This window comes from Microcaecilia unicolor, chromosome 5, assembly GCF_901765095.1.
Source record: "Microcaecilia unicolor chromosome 5, aMicUni1.1, whole genome shotgun sequence".
Taxonomy (NCBI): Eukaryota; Metazoa; Chordata; class Amphibia; order Gymnophiona; family Siphonopidae; genus Microcaecilia; species Microcaecilia unicolor.
Window position 1 is genome coordinate 164,420,876 of NC_044035.1, and position 23,759 is coordinate 164,444,634.

The 23,759-nt window shown below is 46.4% G+C and overlaps 1 protein-coding gene across 1 annotated transcript in view; it reads left to right on the forward strand.

Annotated features, from left to right (window-relative positions):
* HIF1AN (hypoxia inducible factor 1 subunit alpha inhibitor) overlaps positions 1-22,147 on the forward strand; it is an 83,896-nt gene extending 61,749 nt beyond the window's left edge. Inside the window, exons 6-8 of the mRNA XM_030203532.1 lie at positions 9,633-9,696; positions 17,112-17,222; positions 20,555-22,147. Of these exons, the coding sequence (XP_030059392.1) occupies positions 9,633-9,696; positions 17,112-17,222; positions 20,555-20,599 (220 nt within the window). The 3' untranslated portion in view covers positions 20,600-22,147. The remainder of the gene's footprint in view (positions 1-9,632; positions 9,697-17,111; positions 17,223-20,554) is intronic.
* The last annotated feature ends 1,612 nt before the right edge of the window (positions 22,148-23,759 follow it).

Below are 23,759 nucleotides of genomic sequence, written 5' to 3' on the forward strand. Positions count from 1 at the left end.
TCCCCCACAGCTCGCCTCCGCCATATTGGCCGGCCACGCGGCTCGGACGGCTTCTTCTTGGGCCGCCCTTGAGGTGGGAGACATTGATGCCATGAACGCCCTTAATTTGGGCGACGGCACAAAGCGGCTAAAGTTAAGCGCCGTTCTTCCCGCGCGGCTCCTTCGCGGAGTGTCGCGCCGGACGCCATCTTGGATGCGCAGCATGTCTCTCCCCCGTTCTTGCGAGCGCCGGTTGAGGGTGCATCTAGGGCTGTAGCCCAGGCTGCGGAAGTGCACAGTAGCGGGGTTTCTCCCCCGAGTTTGTTTTGCTGCTGCATCAGGCCTTCCTTATGCAAAACGCTGCCCCTGCTCCCTCGTCTGGTAAAGAGGTTGAGGCCCCCGAAGGTAAACGCCCTCGGGTTGATTCCCAGGCCTTGGAGGACTTTGTCTCCTCCGATGTAGATGAGGGCAGCGTATCTGAGTTCTCCCAACGGTCCTTTGCGGATTCCTTGGAGGAGACGGATCCCCGCTCGGATAGAGCGGATGACCCCTCTGCAGCGCGGCTCTTTAGCTCAGAGGATGCCCAACCTGTTAATGCAGGCCATGGGCATTTTGAAGATTTCCTCTCCGGAGGACGTCTCTCCCTCAGCCCCTGTTGGCTCTGCCATTATGCTGGGGACGAAGCGCCCGCATAGAACCTTCCACGTGCATGATGCCATGCACACCTTAATTTCGGCTCAGTGGGATGTCTCGGAAGCGAGCCTTAAAGTGGTTAGGGCTATGTCCCGCCTCTACCTTTTGCCTGAAAGTGAACGTCAGGCCTATCTGTGGCCTACCGTGGTTTCTTTAATCACTGCGGTGACTAAGAAAACGGCGTTGCCGGTGGAAGGTGGCACGGCCCTATTGGACGCCCAAGACAAGATTGGAGGCGGCCTTAAGGTCGTCCTTTGAGGCGGCTGCTTTAAGTTTGCAGGCCTCAGTTTGCGGCTCCTATGTGGCCAGGGCGTGCCTGACTATGGTGCAGCGGGCTTCCCCCTCGGATCATTCCTTGAGGGCTGATTGGCCGGCCCTGGAATCGGGCTTAGCCTATTTGGCAGACTTGCTGTATGATGTCTTGAGGGCCTCAGCTAAAGGCATGGCTCAGACAATCTCTGCGCGGCGGTGGCTTTGGCTGAAGCATAGGTCTGCTGACCACGCCTCTAAATCCCGCCTGGCTAGATTGCCTTTTAAAGGCAAGCTGCTCTTTGGGGTCGAGCTGGACAAAATCGTGACCGATCTCGGCACGTCTAAGGGCAAGAGGTTACCAGAGGTCAGGGCTCGGGCTAGTGCTCGCCCCGGTACCTCCAGAGGACGGTTTCAGGAAGCCCGTCGGTACCGCTCCTCTGCCCCCTCTTCCTTCAAGAGGAACTTCTCCCCCAAGCAGCATTCCTTTCGCAGAGACCGCCGTCCCGGAGGTGCTCCCTCCGGTCCTCCCCTAGGGTCTCGTACCCAATGACGGGGCCTTGGTCCACGCCCCAGTGCAGATTGGAGGACGGCTGTCCTCGTTTCTGGGCGAGTGGATCACAATAACTTCAGACGCTTGAGTGCTGGAAGTCATCAGAGACGGCTACAAGCTAGAGTTCTGCCGACCCTTAAGAGACGGGTTTGTACTCTCTCCCTGCAAGTCTCCGGTCAAAGCTGTGGCAGTGCAGCAGACCTTGGACAATCTGATCCGCCTGGGTGCGGTCGTTCCGGTGCCAGAAAATCAGCTTGGCAAGGGACGTTACTCCATTTACTTTGTGGTACCAAAGAAAGGAGGTTCTGTACGGCCTATCCTCGACCTCAAGGGGTCAATCAGGCTCTTTCGCATGGAGACCCTCCGCTCTGTTATAGCGGCAGTGCAGGCAGGAGAGTTCCTGGCATCCTTGGACATCAAGGAAGCGTACTTGCATATTCCCATCTGGCCTCCTCATCAACGCTTTCTGCGTTTTGCAGTACTGGGCCGACACTTCCAGTTCAGAGCCCTCCCGTTCGGGTTGGCTACTGCTCCGCGGACCTTCTCCAAAGTAATGGTGGTCATCGCGGCCTTCCTGAGGAAGGAAGGAGTACAAGTCCATCCTTATCTGGACGACTGGTTGATCCGAGCCCCCTCTTATGCAGAGTGCAGCAAAGCTGTGAACCGGGTGGTTGCTCTTTTGAGCTCCCTGGGGTGGATCATCAACTGGGAGGAAAGCCAGCTGCGCCCAACTCAGTCCCTGGAGTATCTGGGAGTTCGATTCGACACCCAAGTGGGCAGAGTGTTCCTGCCAGACAATCGGATTGTCAAACTTCAGGCTCAGGTGGACCAGTTCCTAGTAGCCTCTCCTCTTTGGGCTTGGGACTATGTGCAGCTGTTGGGCTCTATGACGGCCATGATGGAAGTAGTGCCCTGGGCCAGGGCTCATATGAGACCACTACAACACTCTCTGCTGCAGCGCTGGACTCCGATGTCGGAGGATTATGCTGTGCGCCTTCCCTTGGACCCAGCAGTGCGCAAGGCGCTGAGCTGGTGGACGCAGACAGACAAGTTGTCTGCAGGAATGCCTCTGGTGGCCCCGGAGTGGATTGTCGTCAAGACGGACGCCTCTTTGACGGGCTGGGGAGCCCACTGCTTGGGAAGGACAGCGCAGGGGCTCTGGTCTCCTGCAGAGGTAAAGTGGTCTATCAACCTCCTGGAACTCAGAGCCATTCGGTTGGCATTTTTGGAGTTCATCCCGGTACTGGCGTTGAAGCCTGTACGGGTCCTGTCGGACAATGCCACGGCTGTGGCCTATGTCAACTGCCAGGGAGGTACCAAGAGCGCCCCTCTAGCCAAGGAGGCCATGAATCTATGCCAGTGGGCGGAAGCGAACCTGGAACAGCTGTCAGCGGCCCACATTGCCGGAGTCATGAATGTCAAGGCGGACTTTCTCAGTCGCCATACCTTGGAGCCCGGAGAGTGGCAGCTATCTGTTCAGGCGTTCTTGGACATCACGCAGCGCTGGGGCCAGCCGAGCCTAGATCTGATGGCGTCATCGGCCAATTGCCAAGTGCCGCGCTTTTTCAGCAGAGGACGGGACCCTCGATCCCTGGGAGTAGATGCTTTTCTCCAACAGTGGCCGACACAAGAGCTTCTCTATGTGTTCCCGCCCTGGCCCATGTTGGGCAGGGTGCTAGACCGGGTGGCAAAGCATCCGGGCCGGATAATCCTGGTGGGTCCGGATTGGCCCAGACGTCCCTGGTATGCGGACTTGATCAGGCTCTCAGTGGACGAACCTCTGCGACTGCCAGTGGAGCAGGGCCTGTTACATCAGGGTCCCGTGGTGATGGAGGATCCCTCCCCCTTTGGTCTTACGGCCTGGCTATTGAGCGGCAGAGTCTGAGGAAGAAGGGCTTCTCAGACAAGGTCATCGCCACTCTGCTGAGAGCGAGGAAGCGCTCTACTTCTACTGCTTACGCCAGGGTTTGGCGTACCTTTGCAGCGTGGTGTGAAGCAGGTTCACTTTCTCCATTTACTGCTCCAATTTCTTCAGTGCTGGCGTTCCTGCAAGAAGGTCTGGAGAAAGGCCTGTCGCTCAGTTCCCTGAAAGTCCAGGTAGCGGCCCTGGCTTGCTTCAGGGGCCGCCTGAAGGGTGCTTCCCTGGCTTTCCAGCCAGATGTGGTGCGTTTCCTCAAGGGAGTTAATCACCTGCGCCCTCCTCTGCACTCAGTGGTGCCTGCGTGGAATCTCAACCTGGTGCTAAGAGCCTTACAAAGCCGCCTTTTGAACCCTTGTCGAGGGCATCTCTGAAAGACCTGACGTTGAAAGCAGTCTTTTTGGTGACTATCACTTCAGCCAGAAGAGTTTCCGAGCTCCAGGCACTCTCTTGTCGAGAGCTTTTTCTGCAGTTCACTGAGGCAGGAGTGACTATTCGCACAGTGCCTTCCTTCCTACCCAAGATTGTTTCTCGCTTCCATGTGAGTCAGCAGCTCTGTCTCCCTTCCTTTCGTAGGGAGGACTACCCAGAAGAGTATTCTGCTCTCAAATATCTGGATGTGAGACGGGTCGTCATCAGACACTTGGAAGTGACCAATGATTTCCGGAAGTCGGATCATCTGTTTGTCCTGTTTGCAGGTCCTCGTAAGGGTCTGCAGGCTGCTAAGCCTACAGTGGCAAGATGGGTCAAGGAAGCCATTGCAGCGGCTTATGTGGCCGCGGGGAAGGTGCCGCCTATTCGGTTGAAGGCCCACTCCACTAGAGCTCAGGCGGCCTCGATGGCAGAGGCCGGGTCCGTCTCCTTGGAAGAGATTTGCAAGGCGGCAACTTGGGCGTCGGCCCATACCTTCTCCAGACATTTCCGCTTGACTGTGGCTGCTCGGGCGGAGGCTCGGTTTGGAGCTTCAGTGTTGAGTTCAGGGATTTCATTGTCCCGCCCTGGGTGAGTACTGCTTCGGTACATCCCACCAGTCTATGGATTGATCAGCATGATGATATGGAAGGTAAAATTATGTATCATACCTGATAATTTTCTTTCTATTAATCATAGCTGATCAATCCATAGCCCCTCCCAGATATCTGTACTGTTTATATTCTGGTTGAATTTTAGGTTCAAGTTTAGTCTTCAGTTACTTCAGGAGGACTTCGTGTTCAAGTTTTTTCACTTGGATTCTTCAAGAGTTGAGACGAGTTTGTGTTACAGTGAGCTGCTGCATTCCTCTCCCCTCCGTTTTACGGGGCTGGATTGAGACTTAAATTCTGCCGGCACTCCCTCCCGCTTCGTGCGGCTGTAGGGCAGCTTTGTACCCCTCCCGCTTCGGCGGTGTTAGGGTCAGTCAGCTCCTCCCGCGGTTGCAGGATAAGCCAGATCTCCCCGCATCGGCGGGGTGGTGTCCCTCCCCCGCTCCGCGGGGATGAGCTGGACGGATTCCCCTCCCCCACTTGTGTGGGGATGAGCTGGGTTAATTCCCCTCCCCCGTTTCGGCAGTGGTGAGTTGGGCAGAGTGTCCCTTTGTGGGTGTAATTCTCTAAGTGCTGAGTCCTGCAGATGGAGCTTTGATATCGACATACTGAGGAGTTTCCGGCAGCACATGACCACATATAGGGAGGCAAAGTTTGCTCTCTATCTCCACCTGCTGGTAGATGGACACAACCCACCAGTCTATGGATTGATCAGCTATGATTAATGGAAAGAAAATTATCAGGTATGATACATAATTTTACCATCATATCTTCTCTGTCCCTTCTTAGGATATTACATATTCATTTCTTCCAGTCTCTTATATGTCTTTTGGCACAAGCCCCATACCATTTTTGTAACCTTCCTTTGGACCACATCAAATCTTTTCACAGCCTTAGCAAGATACAGCCTCCAAAACTGAACATAGTACTCCAAGTGGGGCCTCACCAACGACTTGTAGAGGGGCATCAGCATCTCTCTTCTCCTGCTGGTTATACCTCTCTCTATGCAGCCTAGCATCCTTCTGGCTATGGCCACCACCTTGTTACACATTTGGGTGATAGTGTCTGAGGATATGAAGGTGATATTATCACCCCAAGGACCCTCTCCCTGTCTGTGCATATCAGCCCCTCACCTCCTAGCACATAAGGCTCCCTTGGACTTCTACTTCCCAGATGCATCACTCTAAATTTCTTTGCATTAAATTTTAACTGCCAAACCTTAGACTATTCTTCTGTCTTTTGCAGAGCCTTTTTCATTTTTTCCACTTCCTCTGGGGTGTCCATGCTGTTACAAATCTTGGTATCAACCTTTACCTTTTAACCCTTTGGCAGTGTCTCTCACAAATATATTGAACAGAGTCGGCCTCAGCACCGATCCTTGAGGCACTCCACTACTCAACTTTCCTTCCTCTGAGTGAATTTCATTAATTGTTACCCTCTGGCGTCTGTCTATCAACCAGTTTCTAATCCACTTCACCACTTGGGGTCCTAACTATAGCCTGTCAAGTTTATTAAGAGCCTCCTATGAGGAACCGTGTCAAAGGCTTTGCTGCAACCCAGGTAAATCTAGCACACGTCTTTGAGCCTGTTCTCTGGTCGCTGTCAAAGAACTCAATCAGATTCATTTGGCATGATTTACCTTTGATAAAACCATGTTGTCTCGGATCTTGTAACCCATTGGATTCCAGGAAATTCACTATCCTTTCCTTCTGCAATGCTTTTCCAATAACCAGTCTATGATTTCTCACTTCTCTGTCACCACTTGTGAAGAGAGATCACATCCACTCTTCTCCAGTCCTATGGGACCTCTCCTGACTCCAAGGATTTATGAAACAGATCTTTAAGAGGACCCACCAGAACCTCTCTTGGCTCACTCAATATCCTGGAATGGATCCTGTCCAGTCCCATGACTTTGTCCACCTTCAATTTTTCAAGTTGTTCATAAACACTCTCTTCCGTGAACGGTGTGATATCCACTCCAATCTCATATGTACCTTTGCCAGCCTGTTGTAGTTCTTCTCCAGGAATTTCTTCCATGAACATAGAAATATTTGCTTAGCATGTTCACTTTTTCCTCATCACTCTCTACATAGCAGTGCACAGCATCTTTCAGTTTCACAATTCCATTTTGAGCCTTCCTCCTTTCACCAATATACCTGAAAAAATTCTTGTCTTCCCTTCTTTACATTTCTAGCCATTTGTTCTGCTTGGTCTTTTGCCAGATGTATATCTTTCCTGGCTTCTTTCGGTTTCATCCAGTATTCTTTTTTTTTTTTGTATTTAGTGAATGCCAACCCTTTTGCCTTTATTTTCTCAGCCACCAGCCACTTGTTTGGAGAACCATATTGGTTTCTTTTTGTTCTTGCTTTTTTTTTTTACTTTTCTCACGTAAAGGTCAGTAGCCATTTTTTTAAGCTCCTTTCAACATGGACCACTGTCTTTCCACTCATTCTTCAGGTACTCTCCCATTTTGCTAAAGTCAGCTCTCTCATTCTCCCTGTCTCCTCAGCTCGAAACCTTGGGGTCATCTTTGACTCTTCTCTCTCCTTCTCTGCTCATATCCAGCAGATCACCAAGACCTGTCGTTTCTTTCTTTACAACATCCGTAAAATCTGCCCCTTTCTTTCCGAGCACTCTACCAAAACCCTCATCCACACCCTTGTCACCTCTCGTTTAGACTACTGCAATCTGGTTCTTGCTGGCCTCCCACTTAGTCACCTCTCCCCTCTCCAATCGGTTCAAAACTCTGCTGCCCGTCTTGTCTTCCGCCAGGGTCGCTTTACTCATACTACCCCTCTCCTCAAGTCGCTTCACTGGCTCCCTATCCGTTTTCGCATCCTGTTCAAACTTCTTCTACTAACCTATAAATGTACTCACTCTGCTGCTCCCCAGTATCTCTCCACACTCGTCCTTCCCTACACCCCTTCCCGTGCACTCCGCTCCATGGATAAATCCTTCTTATCTGTTCCCTTCTCCACTACTGCCAACTCCAGACTTCGCGCCTTCTGTCTCGCTGCACCCTATGCCTGGAATAAACTTCCTGAGCCCCTACGTCTTGCCCCATCCTTGGCCACCTTTAAATCTAGACTGAAAGCCCACCTCTTTAACATTGCTTTTGACTCGTAACCACTCACCTCCACCTACCCTCCTCTCCTCCTTCCTGTACACATTAATTGATTTGATTTGCTTACTTTATTTTTTGTCTATTAGATTGTAAGCTCTTTGAGCAGGGACTGTCTTTCTTCTATGTTTGTGCAGCGCTGCGTACGCCTTGTAGCACTATAGAAATGCTAAATAATAGTAGTAGTAGTAAAGCAGAGGGCAGCCACACAAAACTCAACTGTTTGATGATTACTGCTGCCCAGGTGTGAACCCATTTGGACATTAGGCACACCTCATGGATTCCGTCACCATTTGTCTGAGTAGAGCATTTTGATAGGCATCCACAATCTCTCTACTTCTTTCCGATTCCGAAGATGGGAAATTTCCAGTCTGCATCCAGCAGGTTGAAATCTCCCAGTAACAGTATTTCCCCTTTCCCATCTTTTGGATATATACAACCATATCTTTATCAAGCTGCTCTGATTGTGTCAGAGATCTGTAGACAACATCCATGTAGAAAGAGGCCCTCCTCTTCTCAGTTTTGATATTGTTTCTCACATAGAGCTACTCCTCCACATTTTTGTTTTGTGTTTTGGCTTTTTTGTTTTTGCTGTTTAAACAACATTTAATTATCTTAAGCTATTTTGATGTTACATTTTAGAGTTACTACCTAGCACTTTGTGTGCGGTTTTAAAATGTTCGAGCTAAAACTCAGTAAAATAGTGTCATTCAAATAATACAATTAACAATGTGTCAGAATTTTGCAGTCACTTTGAATGCTCAAAGTGTCACCCCTCCACCTTTGTGACCATCTCTATCCTTCCTAAATATATTACAGCCCGGTATGTTTCCGTCTCATTCATGTGAGTGGTTGAACTATGTCTCTGTGATGGCAACTAAATCTGCCTTTTACATCAGGGCTTCCAGGTCATGAACTTTGTTGCTTAGACTGCTAGCATTTGTGGTCATTGCTTTCCAGCTACATTCTTGTTCTGAATTTTAAAAGTAATCTTATGTAATGGGTTAATTAGACCAAATGTTATTTAATGTACCTTCCAGGTAATGTCCAGTTTCGTACTGATGTGATCTGCATAAAACTGTAAGATAAACGGTGGAATATAAAATGTATTACTTTATTATGTATAGTTTTTTGATTAGTCTCACCTTCCACTGTGTTGCTAAGAAGTGAATTGCTAAAATTGCTGTTTATATTGCTTTCTTTACTATTGACACATCGTGTCTTTTGCTGGGGATGACAACCTGAATTGACCTGCTTCCATATGCCACCCCCACCTTCTAGTGTAAATGCCTAGAAACACATTGTCTCGCCAAGGATTCTTTTCCTTGCCACAGTGAACTGCACCCATCATTACAATATAGTCTTCTGTTTTTCCTTGTATTGCCCCATCCTTCTATGTACCTAAAACCACCTGTGACACCAGGCTGTTGAAGTTCTCAGTATTTTGTAATCTTTCCTCTCTCTTTCCATGAGTAGGTAGCACTTCAGAAAAAGCTAGTCTGTACCAACTGTTTTAACCCCTTCCCCACTCAGCTCCTGGAAAGTTCTCTGTACTACAAACGAGGTATTATTGGCAAGGTCATCTTTACCAGGTGGATAACAACATCATTGTTAGAATCCTTAGTCTCTCCTCTGATTTAGAGTACTATACTGATGATAAAATTATTTATTTTTTATATTTTGTTGTAAGAAGTACAAAGAAGGAGGATGGAAAAATTGGTAAGTGATCTAAGTAGGTAGTGATCAACCTGTACCAGCCAAGCTGGGGTGACTTTTTCATAACTGTGTGGTAGATTCCATTGTTTGGAAATAGAAGACAACTATTTGAATACATAAGCATTGCAGAGTGCCACAGACAGGGAAGAGAGGCCGCACAGTTCCCCAGTAGTTAGCACTTTTGAAGTGAGAAGACGAATGTACCAGTTCTGATGTAGGCTCCTGCTGTTTAGTTCTATCGCCAACCCAAAGCATTCATAGAAGAAAGCACTTCTTTCAGCTCCATCCATTCTTGAATAGGTTTGGGAAACTAGGCAGTGTTCTTATTTGCTCTTGTTAAAAAGAATGCCACAGTACCATTTTGTGTTTTTCCCCTTATAGGTGGCATCACATTGAGTCACTGATGGATGGAGGAACAACTATCACAGTTAATTTCTGGTACAAGGTGGGTACTGTTTGTCCCCCACCTAATGTATTCTCAAAACCAGTGTCGTAAACTGATTTACTGTAGCTCCTCATCCTCTTCTGTCTCAGCTGTGAATGTGGTATTGTCCTAGTCTGCTAAGTCTGTTACCTTTTAGATTTCAGATTAGATCATCTCTTTCCCATCATACTACTCCATTCTCAAATCTTGTGAGGAGAAATGGGTCCACAAATAGACAAGAAAAGTGAGACCAAATCATTTTGTCAAACTTTGAGACTTCAGATTAGATCATCTCTTTCCCATCATACTACTCCATTCTCAAATCTTGTGAGGAGAAATGGGTCCACAAATAGACAAGAAAAGTGAGACCAAATCATTTTGTCAAACTTTGAGACTATCAGTGAAGGAGATTTAAAGGAATCCTATAAAGTAGTGCTTCTCAACCTTTTGCTGGAGACATACCTAGCCAGGACTATTACATCCAGACGACAAATTCTCTTGGCTCAAACCCTCAACGTCTCTTTGCCACATTGAACTCTCTCCTCAAAGTGCCTTCACCTCCAACCCCCCCCTTCACTTTCCCCCCAGACTCTGCCTGAGTTCTTTCATGATAAGGTTCACAAGATTAAACTTGAATTCTCAACCAGGTCACCTCCTCCTCTCCTTCCCTTAGTCCATTCTCTCAACCCTCCAACCCCTGCCTCCTTTTCTTCCTTTTCTGAAATCACTGAAGAGGAAACTACACATCTTATTTCCTCCTCGAAACTAACTACCTGTTCCTCTGATCCTATTCCCACCCATCTACTTAACACTATCTCTCCTACTGTCATCCCTTTTATCTGTCATATCTTCAATCTTTCACTGTCCACTGTGACTGTTCCTGATGCCTTCAAACATGCCGTAGTCACATCACTCCTTAAAAAACCTTCATTGGACTCTACCTGTCCTTCCAACTATCGCCCCATCTCCCTCCTCCCTTTCCTATCCAAGATGCTTGAACGTGCTGTTCACCGCCGCTGCCTTTACTTTCTTTCATCTCAATCTATTGATCCACTTCAATCTGGCTTTTGCCCCCTTCATGCAACTGAAACAGCGCTTGCTAAAGTCTCCAATGATCTGTTCCTGGCCAGATCCAAAGGTCTCTTCTATCCTCATCCTTCTCGATCTGCTGTTTTTGACACTGTTGATCACAGCATACTCCTTGATACGCTGTCCTCACTTGGATTTCAGGGCTCTGTTTGTTCCTGGTTTTCTTCTTATCTCTCCCAGCGTACCTTTAGTGTATACTCTAGTGGATCCTTCTCTACTTCTATCCCACTGTCAGTTGGTGTACTTCAGGGATCAGTCCTAGGACCTCTTCTTTTCTCCATCTATACTTCTTCCCTTGGTAATCTGACCTCATCCCATGGTTTTCAGTATCATCTTTATGCTGATGACTCCCAGATCTACCTCTCCACTCCAGAAATCGCAGCCGAAATCCAGGCCAAAGTATCAGCCTGCCTGTCTGACATTGCTGCCTGGATGTCTCAGCGCCATCTGAAACTAAACATGACCAAGACTGAACTTCTCATCTTTCCCCCTAAACCAGCCTCTCCTCCTCCCTCATTCTCTATTTCTGTGGATAACACTCTCATCCTTCCTGTCTCATCAGCTCGTAACCTTGGGGTCATCTTTGACTCCTCCCTCTCCTTCTCTGCACATATTCAGCAGACTGCTAAAACATGTCGTTTCTTTCTCTATAATATCAGCAAAATTCACCCTTTCCTTTCTGAGCACAGTACCAGAACCCTCATTCACACTCTTTATCACCTCTCACTTAGACTATTGCAACTTGCTTCTCACAGGTCTCCCACTTAGCCATCTCTCTCCTCTTCAATCTGTTCAAAATTCTGCTGCACGACTAATATTCCGCCAGTGTTGTTATGCTCATATTAGCCCTCTCCTCAAGTCACTTCACTGGCTTCCTATGCGTTTCCACATACAGTTCAAACTCCTCTTACTGACCTATAAGTGCATTCACTCTGCAGCTCCTCAGTATCTCTCCACTCTCCCTACATTCCTCCCCGGGAACTCCGTTCACTGAGTTAATCTTTCTTATCTGCACCCTTCTCCACTGCTAACTCCAGACTCCGTTCCTTTTATCTTGCTGCACCATATGCCTAGAATAGACTTCCTGGGCCGGTACGTCAAGCTCCATCTTTGGCCATCTTCAAATCTAGGCTAAAAGCCCACTTTTTGATGCAGCTTTTAGCTCCTAACCCTTATTCACTTATTCAGAGCCCTTATTTTATCATCCTCACTTAATATTCCCTTATCTCTTGTTTGTCCTGTTTGTCCTAATTAGATTGTAAGCTCTGTCGAGCAGGGACTGTCTCTTCATGTTCAAGTGTACAGCGCTGCGTACGTCTAGTGGCGCTTTAGAAATAAGTAGTAGCAGTGAGGTTTTCAGGTGTACTACATATATACCATATATCTCATACATATTAATTTCAGTAATCCTGAAAACCTGACTGGCTAGGTGTGTTTGCAGGAGAGTGTTGAGAAGCACTACTATATAGTGTTTTAAGTGTTAATATTCATAATCAGTTAAACCTTTTGTTTTTTTCACAGGGAAGGTTGGGTTTAATTATTGTTTGTAACTTGGTGCTGGAATTCATAGGTATTCTTTGAGAAAGATCCTTTTGTTTTATCAAGCTCAGTGACGTCAGAGTATCATGTTTATATTTTTTATGTGCACGTTATTCCAACCAAGAATGTCTATTTTCATGTGAAAAGAGGATCCAAGGGCAATCAGTTAGTTTGTACTTTCTCTGTTGATTCACGTCTATATGTAATAGTTTTTTGTCATGCATTCAGTTCATTAGCACACCTTAAAAAACCTTCATTGGACTACCTGTCCTTCCAACTATCGCCCCATCTCCCTCCTCCCTTTCCTATCCAAGATACTTGAAAGTGCTGTTCACCGCCGTTGCCTTTACTTTCTTTCATCTCAATCTATTCTTGATCCACTTCAATCTGGCTTTTGCCCCCTTCATGCAACTGAAACAGCGCTTGCTAAAGTCTCCAATGATCTGTTCCTGGCCAGATCCAAAGGTCTCTTCTATCCCACCCACTCTAGGGATTGCTTTTAAACATCCCACAGGTTCTGGAATAGTGGGAAGCTACGTAATGGAAGGAGAAATTAGGTCTTACCTGATCATTTTCTTTCTGTTAGTCCTTCCCACTATTCCAGGGCCTGCCCGAGGTTTCTGAGATGTTTAGTCGGTGCGAAGTAATGGGTCAAATAACGACTATCAGCTTGCATTGTTCTTCGTCCATATTTCTTGTCCTCTACAAGTTGTCCAGAGATGAGAGGTTCACACATGTTTGCTCTTCTGGTTAGTGTTAGGTTAGCGAATTGTTTAACTTTGTTGTGTTTATTCTGAGTTTATCCTTACTGCTTGTCTACATAAATACTGAGGGACTGGATGCCGAGAGAGATGTCTCCTCAGTTTTCGGTTCTCTTTCTCCACCTGCTGGATGATGGACACAACTTTCCCACAGGTTCTGGAATAGTGGGAACGACTTAAGTGACAGAGTGCGATGCTAATATTCTAATACTTGGGGGTGTGTAGGATCCAGCAGGGCCGGGACACAGCATTCTTGAATAATTTGAGGATCTGGCGGATTCTGAGGGTCGGGGTGTGGCATATGGCCTCTGTGATTTCTTGCAACTTCTGCAAGAGGTTGATCAGTAATAGCTTCAGTCATTCCCCTTTTTTGACTTAGAAAAGGGAATTGCAGTTTTCTCTTACCAACTTTCATTTTAGCAGACTTCCTACAAAAGCAAATTGTTCTTCAAAGGAGATCTGAGAGCCTAGTAAATATCTTGGACGCATCCCAAGCCTTATAGCAGTGGTTCCCAAACCTGGTCCTGGAGGCACCACAGCCAGTCGGGGTTTCAGGGTATCCACAATGAATAATGAGATAGAACTATGTTTGAGATGTCAGCCTTGAAGCTCCCTTTGGATAATGATGATGTCAGAAACCATCCCAGTCAACAGGCGGTATATAACAGCATCAGGTAGCACAAGGAGCTTGGTTTCTATCCATAGTGTCCTGGTCCTTCAACTCTCTGGAACTTTCTGCAGTTCGACTGCTGCTGTAGGCCGCCTACCTTCCTCTTCATGGAAGAGCACTGAGGGCATTTTTCTTCTGAGGAGCTTATTGTGGTGGCTTAAGTCAACAGATAGAAAATGCTTCTCGTATCTCCTTATCTGCAGTGTTTCTGCATGATTATTTTGTATTCTGGCCTTAAATTTTCAGCATACATTCTCAATCCTGTCTCTTCCATCCATTCTAGACTCCATTGTGACAAGGGCCAGCAACAAGGATCCATGCTTTTTTGCTTACCAGGAATAGCCTGGCTTTTAAAGTCTGAAATTATTTGTGCAGCTCTGGCTACATGAAAAACTGTAGTATGTATTCCAGTCACTTCTGATGTTAGGTGCTCCAGAGGTTCATATCTCACTCTTCGCCACAGTTTTCTTTTGGCACCAAACTGACCTTGGAGGCTTTGGCTAATTGACTTAATCTACAACATTCAAACATCCTCAGATTTTCCAGTAGAAGAGATCCTTCTGCAAGAAATCAGTCTCAGTTTTTTTTTCTGTTACAGCTTGGCTGTTTGAGTGTTTGTGCTTCAAGAACAGTAGTTTTCGAGGCGCATCTCTTTGCTATGCTTTTTTTTAGTCCGGAACCACTTTCCCTCTTCAGAGTAATTGAGAGTTTTTGATAATATTGCCAAGTTATATGCAGAGTAGGTAGATCGCGATCTGTCGCATCTTTCATTCACATCTTATTTTTCTTCTGGTCTGAATCCAAGCAGAAATAGTTTAGGGGTCTTTAAGTTTAAATTGCCACTTTATCATGCCTTTGAGGCCACTTGAAAGATTTGAGCATTTCATCCATATGTAGTGCACCTTCTCTAAGATGGAATGCTATGTCGTCATTCCTTTCTCCTGTTCTGAGTGGAATTTGATTCTGTCACTTTAAGTCACTTGGACTTTAGGCCTTTTGATCCCCATTAAAGAGCACCTTGGAAGAATTTCACTGTTTATATAGTTTATTCTTGGTTTCTATCTTTGTTTCTTCTAAGAAAATTTTGAAATACAAGTTTTAACACGCACAGATCTTTCTCCAGTTCATGGAAGCAGGAACGTCTATTAAACAATTCTGTCCTTTCTTCCAAAGGTGTGTCCTCATTTTACATAAATCCAATCCTTACGTTTGCTCCCTGTCCATTGTGTATTTTAGAAGTACATTGAAGTAACCAGCTGATTTCCAAGATAGGGTAGATCTGATTTTTCTCTTTGCAGGTTTTAGCTAAGGTGAAACAACTTCTAAAACTATCATTGTCTGGTAGCTGAGGTAATATTTTATCGGCAAATATATTAATTTCAAAAGCAACTGACTTCTTAAGGTGTGAAAACTTTCTACCAGAGATGTTTTTGACTTCATGGGTGGTGTTGCAAATGATACTTCAGCTCACAGCTGCATACCGGTGATATAGTTGTTCTTTTATGTTAATAAAACATTTTCATCTCCAGGTAGCAGTATGACTGTATACTGTATTTGGGACCAAAATTATTCAGGCAGAGATTTTGAAATCTCACACATCTTGGAAACTGCTTTGATACATTCCACAGGTTCTTTACAGATCTGTTCAGGATGCTAAGGAAGGAGAAATTAGATTTTACTTGCAGATTTTCTTTCAGATGTCCCAATAGAGAAGTCTAGAGGCTCTCCCTGAAATATATCCAATTATTTTATCTTAATATTGCTTTTTCAAAGTTGTTTTTTTTTTTTTTTTACCAGCGATATAATGATTAGTACTAGTACAACAACTCAAGCAAAATGGGAAAACATATAATCCAATGTTTTATCATTCAAAGTACTGCTTGGTGCCCTTACTGAGAGCAGCATTCAGGACTTACTTTTTTCTCTGACTCCATCCGTTGGTCAACAGGCACAACCCACAGGCTGGTGGGATTAAAGGGAAGAAAATTAGAACATAAGAGTAGCCATACTGGGTCAGACCAATGGTCCATCTAGCCCAGTATCCTGTTTCCAACAGTGGACAAGCCAGGTCACAAGTACCTGGTAGAAACCAAAATCGTGGCAACATTCCATGCTACCAATCCCAGGACAAGCAGTTGCTTTCCCATGTCTGTCTCAATACCAGACTATGGACATTTCCTCCAGGAACTTGTCCATACATTTTTTTAAACCCAGATATGCTAACTGCTGTTACTACATCATCCGGCAAAGAGTTCCAGAGCTTAACCATTCATTGAAATATTTCCTCCTATTTATTTTAAAATTATTTCCACGTAACTTTCTTGAGTGTCCCCTAGTCTTTGTACTTTTGGAACAAGTAAAAAATCAATTTACTTCCACTCGTTCTACACCACTTAGGATTTTGTAGACCTCCATCATATCTCCCCTCATCCATCTCTTTTCCAAGCTGAAGAGCTCTAACCTCTTTAGCCTTTCCTTATACGAGAGGCGTTCCATTCCCTTTATCATTTTGGTCGCAGGTAAGATCTAATTTCTTCTTACTGTTCTTCCCATTGGTGATGACCCATATCAGGTTTGCATCTTCATAGTTGATTTAATGACCTTAATTTTTGCTTATAGTCCTCCGAGCCAGGGGTGGTCTGACCATTCGGGCAACTAGGCAGTGCCCGAGGGCCTAGAGCAGTTGGGGGAGAGGGCTAGTACCTCCTCCCCACATGACCGTCATCTCTTTCCCCTCTGTCCCCAGGTCTGGCACTCCACTGTCTCTCACCCCCTCCCTCACTACGGCATCTCCCTTGTCTCTGATCCCCCACGTTTACCTCAAAAATTCCTTTCTCTGTACAGGGTCCCAGCATAAGCTGTTTGTGGCTGACTGGAACCGTTTCTCTGCTGCGGCCTTCCCATTTCTGATATAACTTCCTGCTTCCGCAGAGAGAAGTTTCTGGTCTGCGACAGCCTATGATGAGACCCTGTATGGAGAAAGGAACTTTTGAGGTAAACAGGGGGGAGGGAGAGCTGAACCTGGGGAAGGAGGAGAGAGGGGGAGATACTGGATTTGGGGAGGGAGGCATAAATGTTGAACCCAGATGAGGGGGAGGAGGCAGAGATGGTGCACCTGAGGGAAGGAGAAGAAACAAGAGGGGGAGAGGTTGCATTTGAAGGGAGGGGAAGAAAGATGTTGCATCTGGGGAGGGGGGAGAGATGTGGGACCTAGGGGGATGGAGGGAGAGGTGTGGGGCCCTGATCCCTGTCAATCCGCCCCTGCTCCGAGTTGAGTGTTTGTTTGTTTTTTATTTGTCCCTTGTCCCTTGCAAGGAATGGTAACTTATATACAGAAGAATAGGAGCCTGATTTTGTTTCTTTTTTTTTTTTTTTAGGGTGCACCAACACCAAAAAGAATTGAGTATCCTCTAAAGGCTCATCAGAAGGTGGCGATAATGCGGAACATAGAGAAAATGTTGGGAGAGGCTCTAGGAAACCCACAGGAGGTACAGTAATGGAATGGTGTTCCTGCATTCCAACACATTTAGATTATTGGCATGATGCCTTTTTATCCATATAGGATTCAGATATGCTTTATAATTAGAGTGCAGCCATCTCGAAGGGTGAATTTTTGCCAGTACCTGATTTTCACCATGACTCCTTTCCCATTTAAAGCTAAAAGCAGTGTTTTTACACTATTAGTAGCAACTGAACAAAAAGGGTTAGGGAAAGGGGGACAGAACATTGTGGCCAAAGGGGGTAGGGAGGGAGGCCACCCCAAGAGCTCCAGGAGCTGCCTCAGGAGATGGGGCATAAAAAGGGTGCTGGGAGGGATGGGGTCCTCTGATCCCAGCATACTCAAGGGCAGCAAAAGTGAACCCTTGATTATGCTTGAACTTCACAGCTGCCTCCAGAGCCCATTGCCTGAGGTCAATGGTCTCCCACATCATAGCCAGCTCCTCCAGCAGAGCTTCAATTCCAGAGGCCAGGTGGGAATGCAGCAGTCTCTAGAACTGACAGAGCCTGTGCTCTCTGTTTTGGGAGAGATGGGGAATGGTGTGGGAGATCATTCCCCTTCTGTGGGTGGTCCTGCAGCTTCTGGGGGGGGGGGGGGGGGGGGAGTTGAGAATGCAGTGTGGCCCTGCTCCTCTTGTGTAATCGTCTCCTCCCAAGATGTTACCTCCTCAGATGTTTCCTTCTCCCCAGATGTCTCCTCCTCCTCCTCTCTAGGGGCTGACCTTGCAGCTGATCTGTGTGGTGTATGTGGGGGGGGGGGGGGGGGGGGAGGCCTGCTGCAGCAGCTAGCGGCTGAGCTACAAAGGTGGGAAACAGACATTGGTTACAGTCATGATCTCCATCAGCTGCGCTATTGACCCTAACATTCTAAGGTGGGCACTGTATTTTGGAGCAAGCTATGGTATATGGTGGTTAGGGATGAACTTTGCCTTTTGGTTATATATTGCCACCTGCTGTTTACAGTAGCCTCGTTAGAGTGTTCATATATGGCAACAGCTCATTCAGCAGCTCCCTTCCTCCAAGATGTGGGCATGCTACCTACAGGTACTTGTGGCGCTCTCTGGGCTACACCTGGCCCAGACACTTTTAACCATATTGGAGGACCTTATTTGTACATCTGTACTTTGTGACACTATAGAGGGGTACTTGCCTCCAAGTGACTGTCACAGAGATGTGGAGAGGGAGCAGATAGTGTGTGCATTTGACACTGCAGTGCTACTCACCCATAACTGTCTTGTTTGTCTGTATTACTTAGGTTGTAAGCTCTTTTGAGCAGGGACTGTCTCTTTGTGTCAGGTGTTCAGTGCTGCGTGCGTCTGGTAGCGCTATACAAATGCTAATAATAATAATAATACTCACCTGCCTGTGCTTCCAACTGGTGTCTCACCCCCCCCCCCCCCCCCCCCCCCCCCCCCCCCCCCCCGGAGGTAGTCCTGCTTGTGCTGCTGCTTGTTCCGGCTCCTTTTCCTCAGATCTTCCATCTGTATGAAGATGGAGTGGGAAAGGAGAGGGAGGTTGAGTGAACAGTGGTGGTGGGTTCAAATCCCAATACTGGCACCTGTCACCTTCAGCTATTTACTTCACCCTTCATTGCCACAGAGACAGAAGTAGCATGTTCTTGAAAATTACATGCAGTTAGTGAACATAAGTGTTGCCATACTGGGACAGACCAAAGGTCAATGAAGCCCAGCATCCTATTTCCAACAGTGGCCAATCCAGGTTACAAGTAACTTGCAAGATCCCAGAATAGTACAATATATTTTATGCTTCTTATCCTAGAGATAAGCAGTGGATTTTCCCCAAGTCCATCTTAATGGCTTATGGATGTTTCTTTTAGGAAGCTATCCAAACCTTTTTTTAAACCCTGCTAAGCCATCTGCTTTTACCACACACTCTGGCAACGAATTCCAGAGTTTTAATTACACATTGAATGAAAACATATTTTCTTTGATTTGTTTAAATTTACTACTTTGTAGCTTCATTGCGTGCCCCCTTGCTTTTTTGAAAAGTGTAAATGCTCATGCTTAAATTTTAGTTGCGGGGACAAGTGCTATATATATTCTATAAACCATGTCTAACTTTAGGTTTGGTTTATAGAAGAGCGTTAATCGTGTTTTTTTAGGCACCGTTTTTAGAATCTAGTCCTTTGCCCATGAGATGGTACAATGTTTGTATGTGTTCACCCTCTCATATTATTTGGTCTTAACCTAGATGTACCAAACTTCCACATTTCAAAGTCAGGACATTATTTAGTGGGTCAGAGTTGGCGGTTTATCTTCTACAAAATGCATGCATTTTTTGTTTTTCCTTCCCTCTATCACTTACCAATACATCTAGCTCTATAAAACTTTGGGGCTCTTTAACTAAAAGCATAGTAAGATTTGCATGATTGTATGCTAAGATCAGAGATTAACATGGGATAATCGTAAAGCCTGTGCAGTAAATGCATGGGATGTGTCCAGCATCCACCCTTCATTTATCACATAGGGCACACAGCATATGTCCTTATGTTAAATGCTCAGGCCGATAGTGCAGGCCCTCCAGGCATGTAATTCAGCCCTGGCATTGACTGTCACAATGACAGCTGCCTGAAGTGTCCCCACTTACAAGTTCCTGACCCTCCCCCCCCCCCCCCCCCCCCCCCCGAGATCAGTTCTTCCACCAGATCCTCCCCCCCACCCCTTTCCATTCTGATCAAAAGATGGAAGTGCTGTCTGCATATCAGCCTGTTCTTCTGTCTCCATCACCTCCTCTTCCTTTCTGTAGTCAGTACTTGCTTTCTCCTCACCCTACCACATATATCCAGAACTGTTCCATCCTTTCATTCTCCAGTTAATTTCTCATTTTCAAATGCTTGTTTGCCTTCTCTTCCCCTCTCCACCTGTGCTGCTTCTAAATCCTAGCTCCTTGTGACTCTTGTCACTTTGAGCTGCACAGTACTGGTACTTTTCAATATCTTGGTGATCAGTGCAGGAGGGTGGGTACTCCGTAGCTCAGACTTTTAAAAGGTGTGCAGGTCTCAACCTTGTGAGCAGATTGCTGCAATATAGATGGCACTAACCACTTCTACAGAATAACTGCAGGGATGGTAATGGCACCGGAGCCCAGTCCCTTGCATATTGCAACCCAGTACAGGGTTGTGACCCTCAAGTTGTAAAAAAATGCTACCCTGAACCATCTTTTTCTGGAAGTGAAAGTGATGCATGATCTTTTCTAATTCCTTGACCTGTCTAGACCTAGAAGTGAAAAGCTCTGTATCCTTAATGTGTCCGGTTCGTTCATACTGTTTGCATTTGTTCTAATTTTTATTTTCCTCCAACAGGTAGGTCCCTTGTTGAACACAATGATTAAAGGCCGATATGAGTAGCTACTGGACAGTGCAATTATTTAAAATATGGAACAGCTGCTATTTCCACCACTGCTTTATTGACTGGCTTCTAGGAAGAGGGACATGAATGATTGCTTGCTAGACTCTCCCACGTGGTACTGAAAAGACTGTCTCTGATTCATGGACTCTTCTGATACTACTTTCCTCAGCTGCAGGAAGATTATTACAAAGACTGAAGGCAAATCCTCCAACTTATCTCTCCAGACAGAAAAATGAGGCAGTGGTGCTTGTTGAACATGTTTCTACATCCCTCTTCACTTTCAAGGCCAGGTTTAGACCTTCTGGCAGAATGTATTTCCATAATCATTTTAATTAAAAATCAGTTTTGCTTCCTAATTCCAAATCTGCCTGGGATGGCATTGTGCAAGATTTTTCTGCAATTACTTCCTGGTTTGGTTTCTTAGGACTTTTCCATTCATAGCGCTATGGATGGAAGGCAGTGAGAGTTTCTAAGAACATGGTGAGATGAGCCTTGGGAGGGACATTGATGAGGATAAGGAAAAATCCATAGCCACCTGATAATCATCCTTTTGAATCCCCTTCCTTTTCTTTCTGGATGGTTGAAGAGACAGACATCAGTATGCATTAATTACAGCATGGTTGCTGCCACCTCTGAAAGGGAGGAATACTGGGAGTTCATTGAAGGGTTTGACCTCTTGTTATAATGGAGTGGCACATGCCAGTACATACCTGTGCATTTCAGAATGGAGACATATCTGCCATAAAATTTTGACATCTTTTGATTTACCCCAGTGTATTAGATCTCTTTCCATGTATTCTGCTGTGGAATGCTGCAGGCACAGGCAGCAGAGGGTTTTGGCAAGATGGTGGAGATGCCAAAGACATTGACTGACTTGTAAAAAGCCATTTTGAGAGTCAGATCTCCACAGTGTCAAATTCCTGCATTCATGATAGCTGCAGTAGGGTGGTATCCTGGTAGAAGGCACACCTAACGTTGGGGAACAGATATTTGCTGGTGATGTTTGGACTGAGTATGTGGAAACAGATCCTATTATGAATATATATCACACCATGCCTAGTATTGCTTTCTGCCTTTTGAAGTCCTGCTACTTTGGTGTAGTTTCCTTGTGTATTCATATCTGATTTTAGGAGGAGACAGATCAAAGGGGCTTTTATTAGCAGGAAGGAGCAATACTACCTGTTTTCTGTTCTTTCCTGGTATTGGTTTTATTTAGCGGCTTATTTGTTTATCCAATTTTTTTTTCTTAAATGCTCATCCTTTTTGAAAAATCAGACATTTTTTGTTGGCAGTGCACATCCTGTTCAAGGTAATTTTTCAGCTGTACTGGTATTTTGACTTTTCAGGCTACTGTCTGTAGAGGTTCCTGATGGTGCACAGCAGACCTAAAACATGCACTAATGCATAGAGTTTTCAAAACCTTCAGCTTGTATTTTATCAGGAAGTAACCGAGAAACCAGGAGAGAGCAGAAAGAGTAGTCCTTCTTGTACTGATATCCAAATTATTTAAAGGACAACATTCATGCTCCCTAAACTAAACAAACAAAAAGGTGGCCCTCTTACCCAGATAAGTTTTGTGTCTTCCTTGCTAAGATTTGAATGTTATCATTGGTAAACAAGTAAAAGTGCTATCCAGGCATGTTTTATGGAATCAAGCCACCATAGTGCATTTCAGTATAATCAGCTTCAGATAAGCTGTTTTTTTTTTAATGTTCATAGCACTATTATACAGTGCTATACACTTCAGAAGGCACTGGCAAACCATTGTGGTATCTTACCAAGAAAAATCATGGTCAGGTAGTCAACAGTGGTCACTAAAATCTGTGAAAACAAAAAAAAAAAAAGGGCAAACCACTACCACCACATCAAGGAACCAAATTCTGACACTGGTATAAATTATGGCTTGTTTCTTAGTTTTGTTCACCGTTGGCCTTTGATCTGTTTTGGATCAAAGGGTGATAGACCCCTGACTTGACCTAGCAGAGAGCAAGGAGGAAAACGTTAAACCTTGGAGCTGGGACCTGTTCTCCACCAAGCCCCCCCCCCACCCCATCTTCCCCCCCCTTCCCCTTCACCGTAATAACTCTCTTGAAACCATTGTTGGGAAAACTTAGGCCGCAGCTTACTTTATTAACAATTCAAATTAGTTAACTTGTACAACTTATCATCCCCCCCTCACCCGAGCTACGTGGGTCCGGCCATGCCATAAGCCTGGACCCCCCCCCCCCCCCCCATCCGCCGATCGCCCTGTCAGCAAATCGGCACTCTCGTCTAAGCCCCGCCCTCGCAGCAGGGGCCGACTCTGTGTGGACCTCCACACTTGTCTCCCGGGTCACCCGACCCGCCTTCCATGCTCCGGCTCAGCCCCCCCATGAGCCATGTCTTTTGTAGCTCGGGTTTTCGTTCTTTATTTTTGCCGCTGCGACATCACCTGCTCAACCTGAAAAAACAAAAAACACACACATCCTCCTACAGCACATCCCCCTCCACCCTGTCACCTGAGGGCGGGTGGGTGGGAAACAGCCTCCGCGGATCACCAGCACCCTGGTATCCGATGTCTCCCTCCTCCCTTTATGTCCTCGCCCAGCCCCGCCCCCTTCCACCTTCCCAGCCAATCAGCAGCCTGCCCTGCCCCAGAACCAGAGTGCATTCTTTGTTCTAGCCAATCTGAGCTGGCTGCTCTCCTGCATGACCCCTCTCCCTCCCAGCATGCCCATCGCTGGCTCGAACGGGCCCAGCCCGCGTTTAACTGGGCCCTTCGAGACCAGCTCTCGGGCCTCTCATAAACCTTGGAGCTGGGACCCGTTCTCCACCAAGCCCCCCCCCCACCCCATCTTTCCCCCCCTTCCCCTTAATAACTCTCTTGAAACCATTGTTGGGAAAACTTAGGCCGCAGCTTACTTTATTAACAATTCAAATTAGTTAACTTGTACAACTTATCATCCCCCCCTCACCCGAGCTACGTGGGTCCGGCCATGCCATAAGCCTGGACCCCCCCCCCCCCCCCATCCGCCGATCGCCCTGTCAGCAAATCGGCACTCTTGTCTAAGCCCCGCCCTCGCAGCAGGGGCCGACTCTGTGTGGACCTCCACACTTGTCTCCCGGGTCACCCGACCCGCCTTCCATGCTCTGGCTCAGCCCCCCCATGAGCCATGTCTT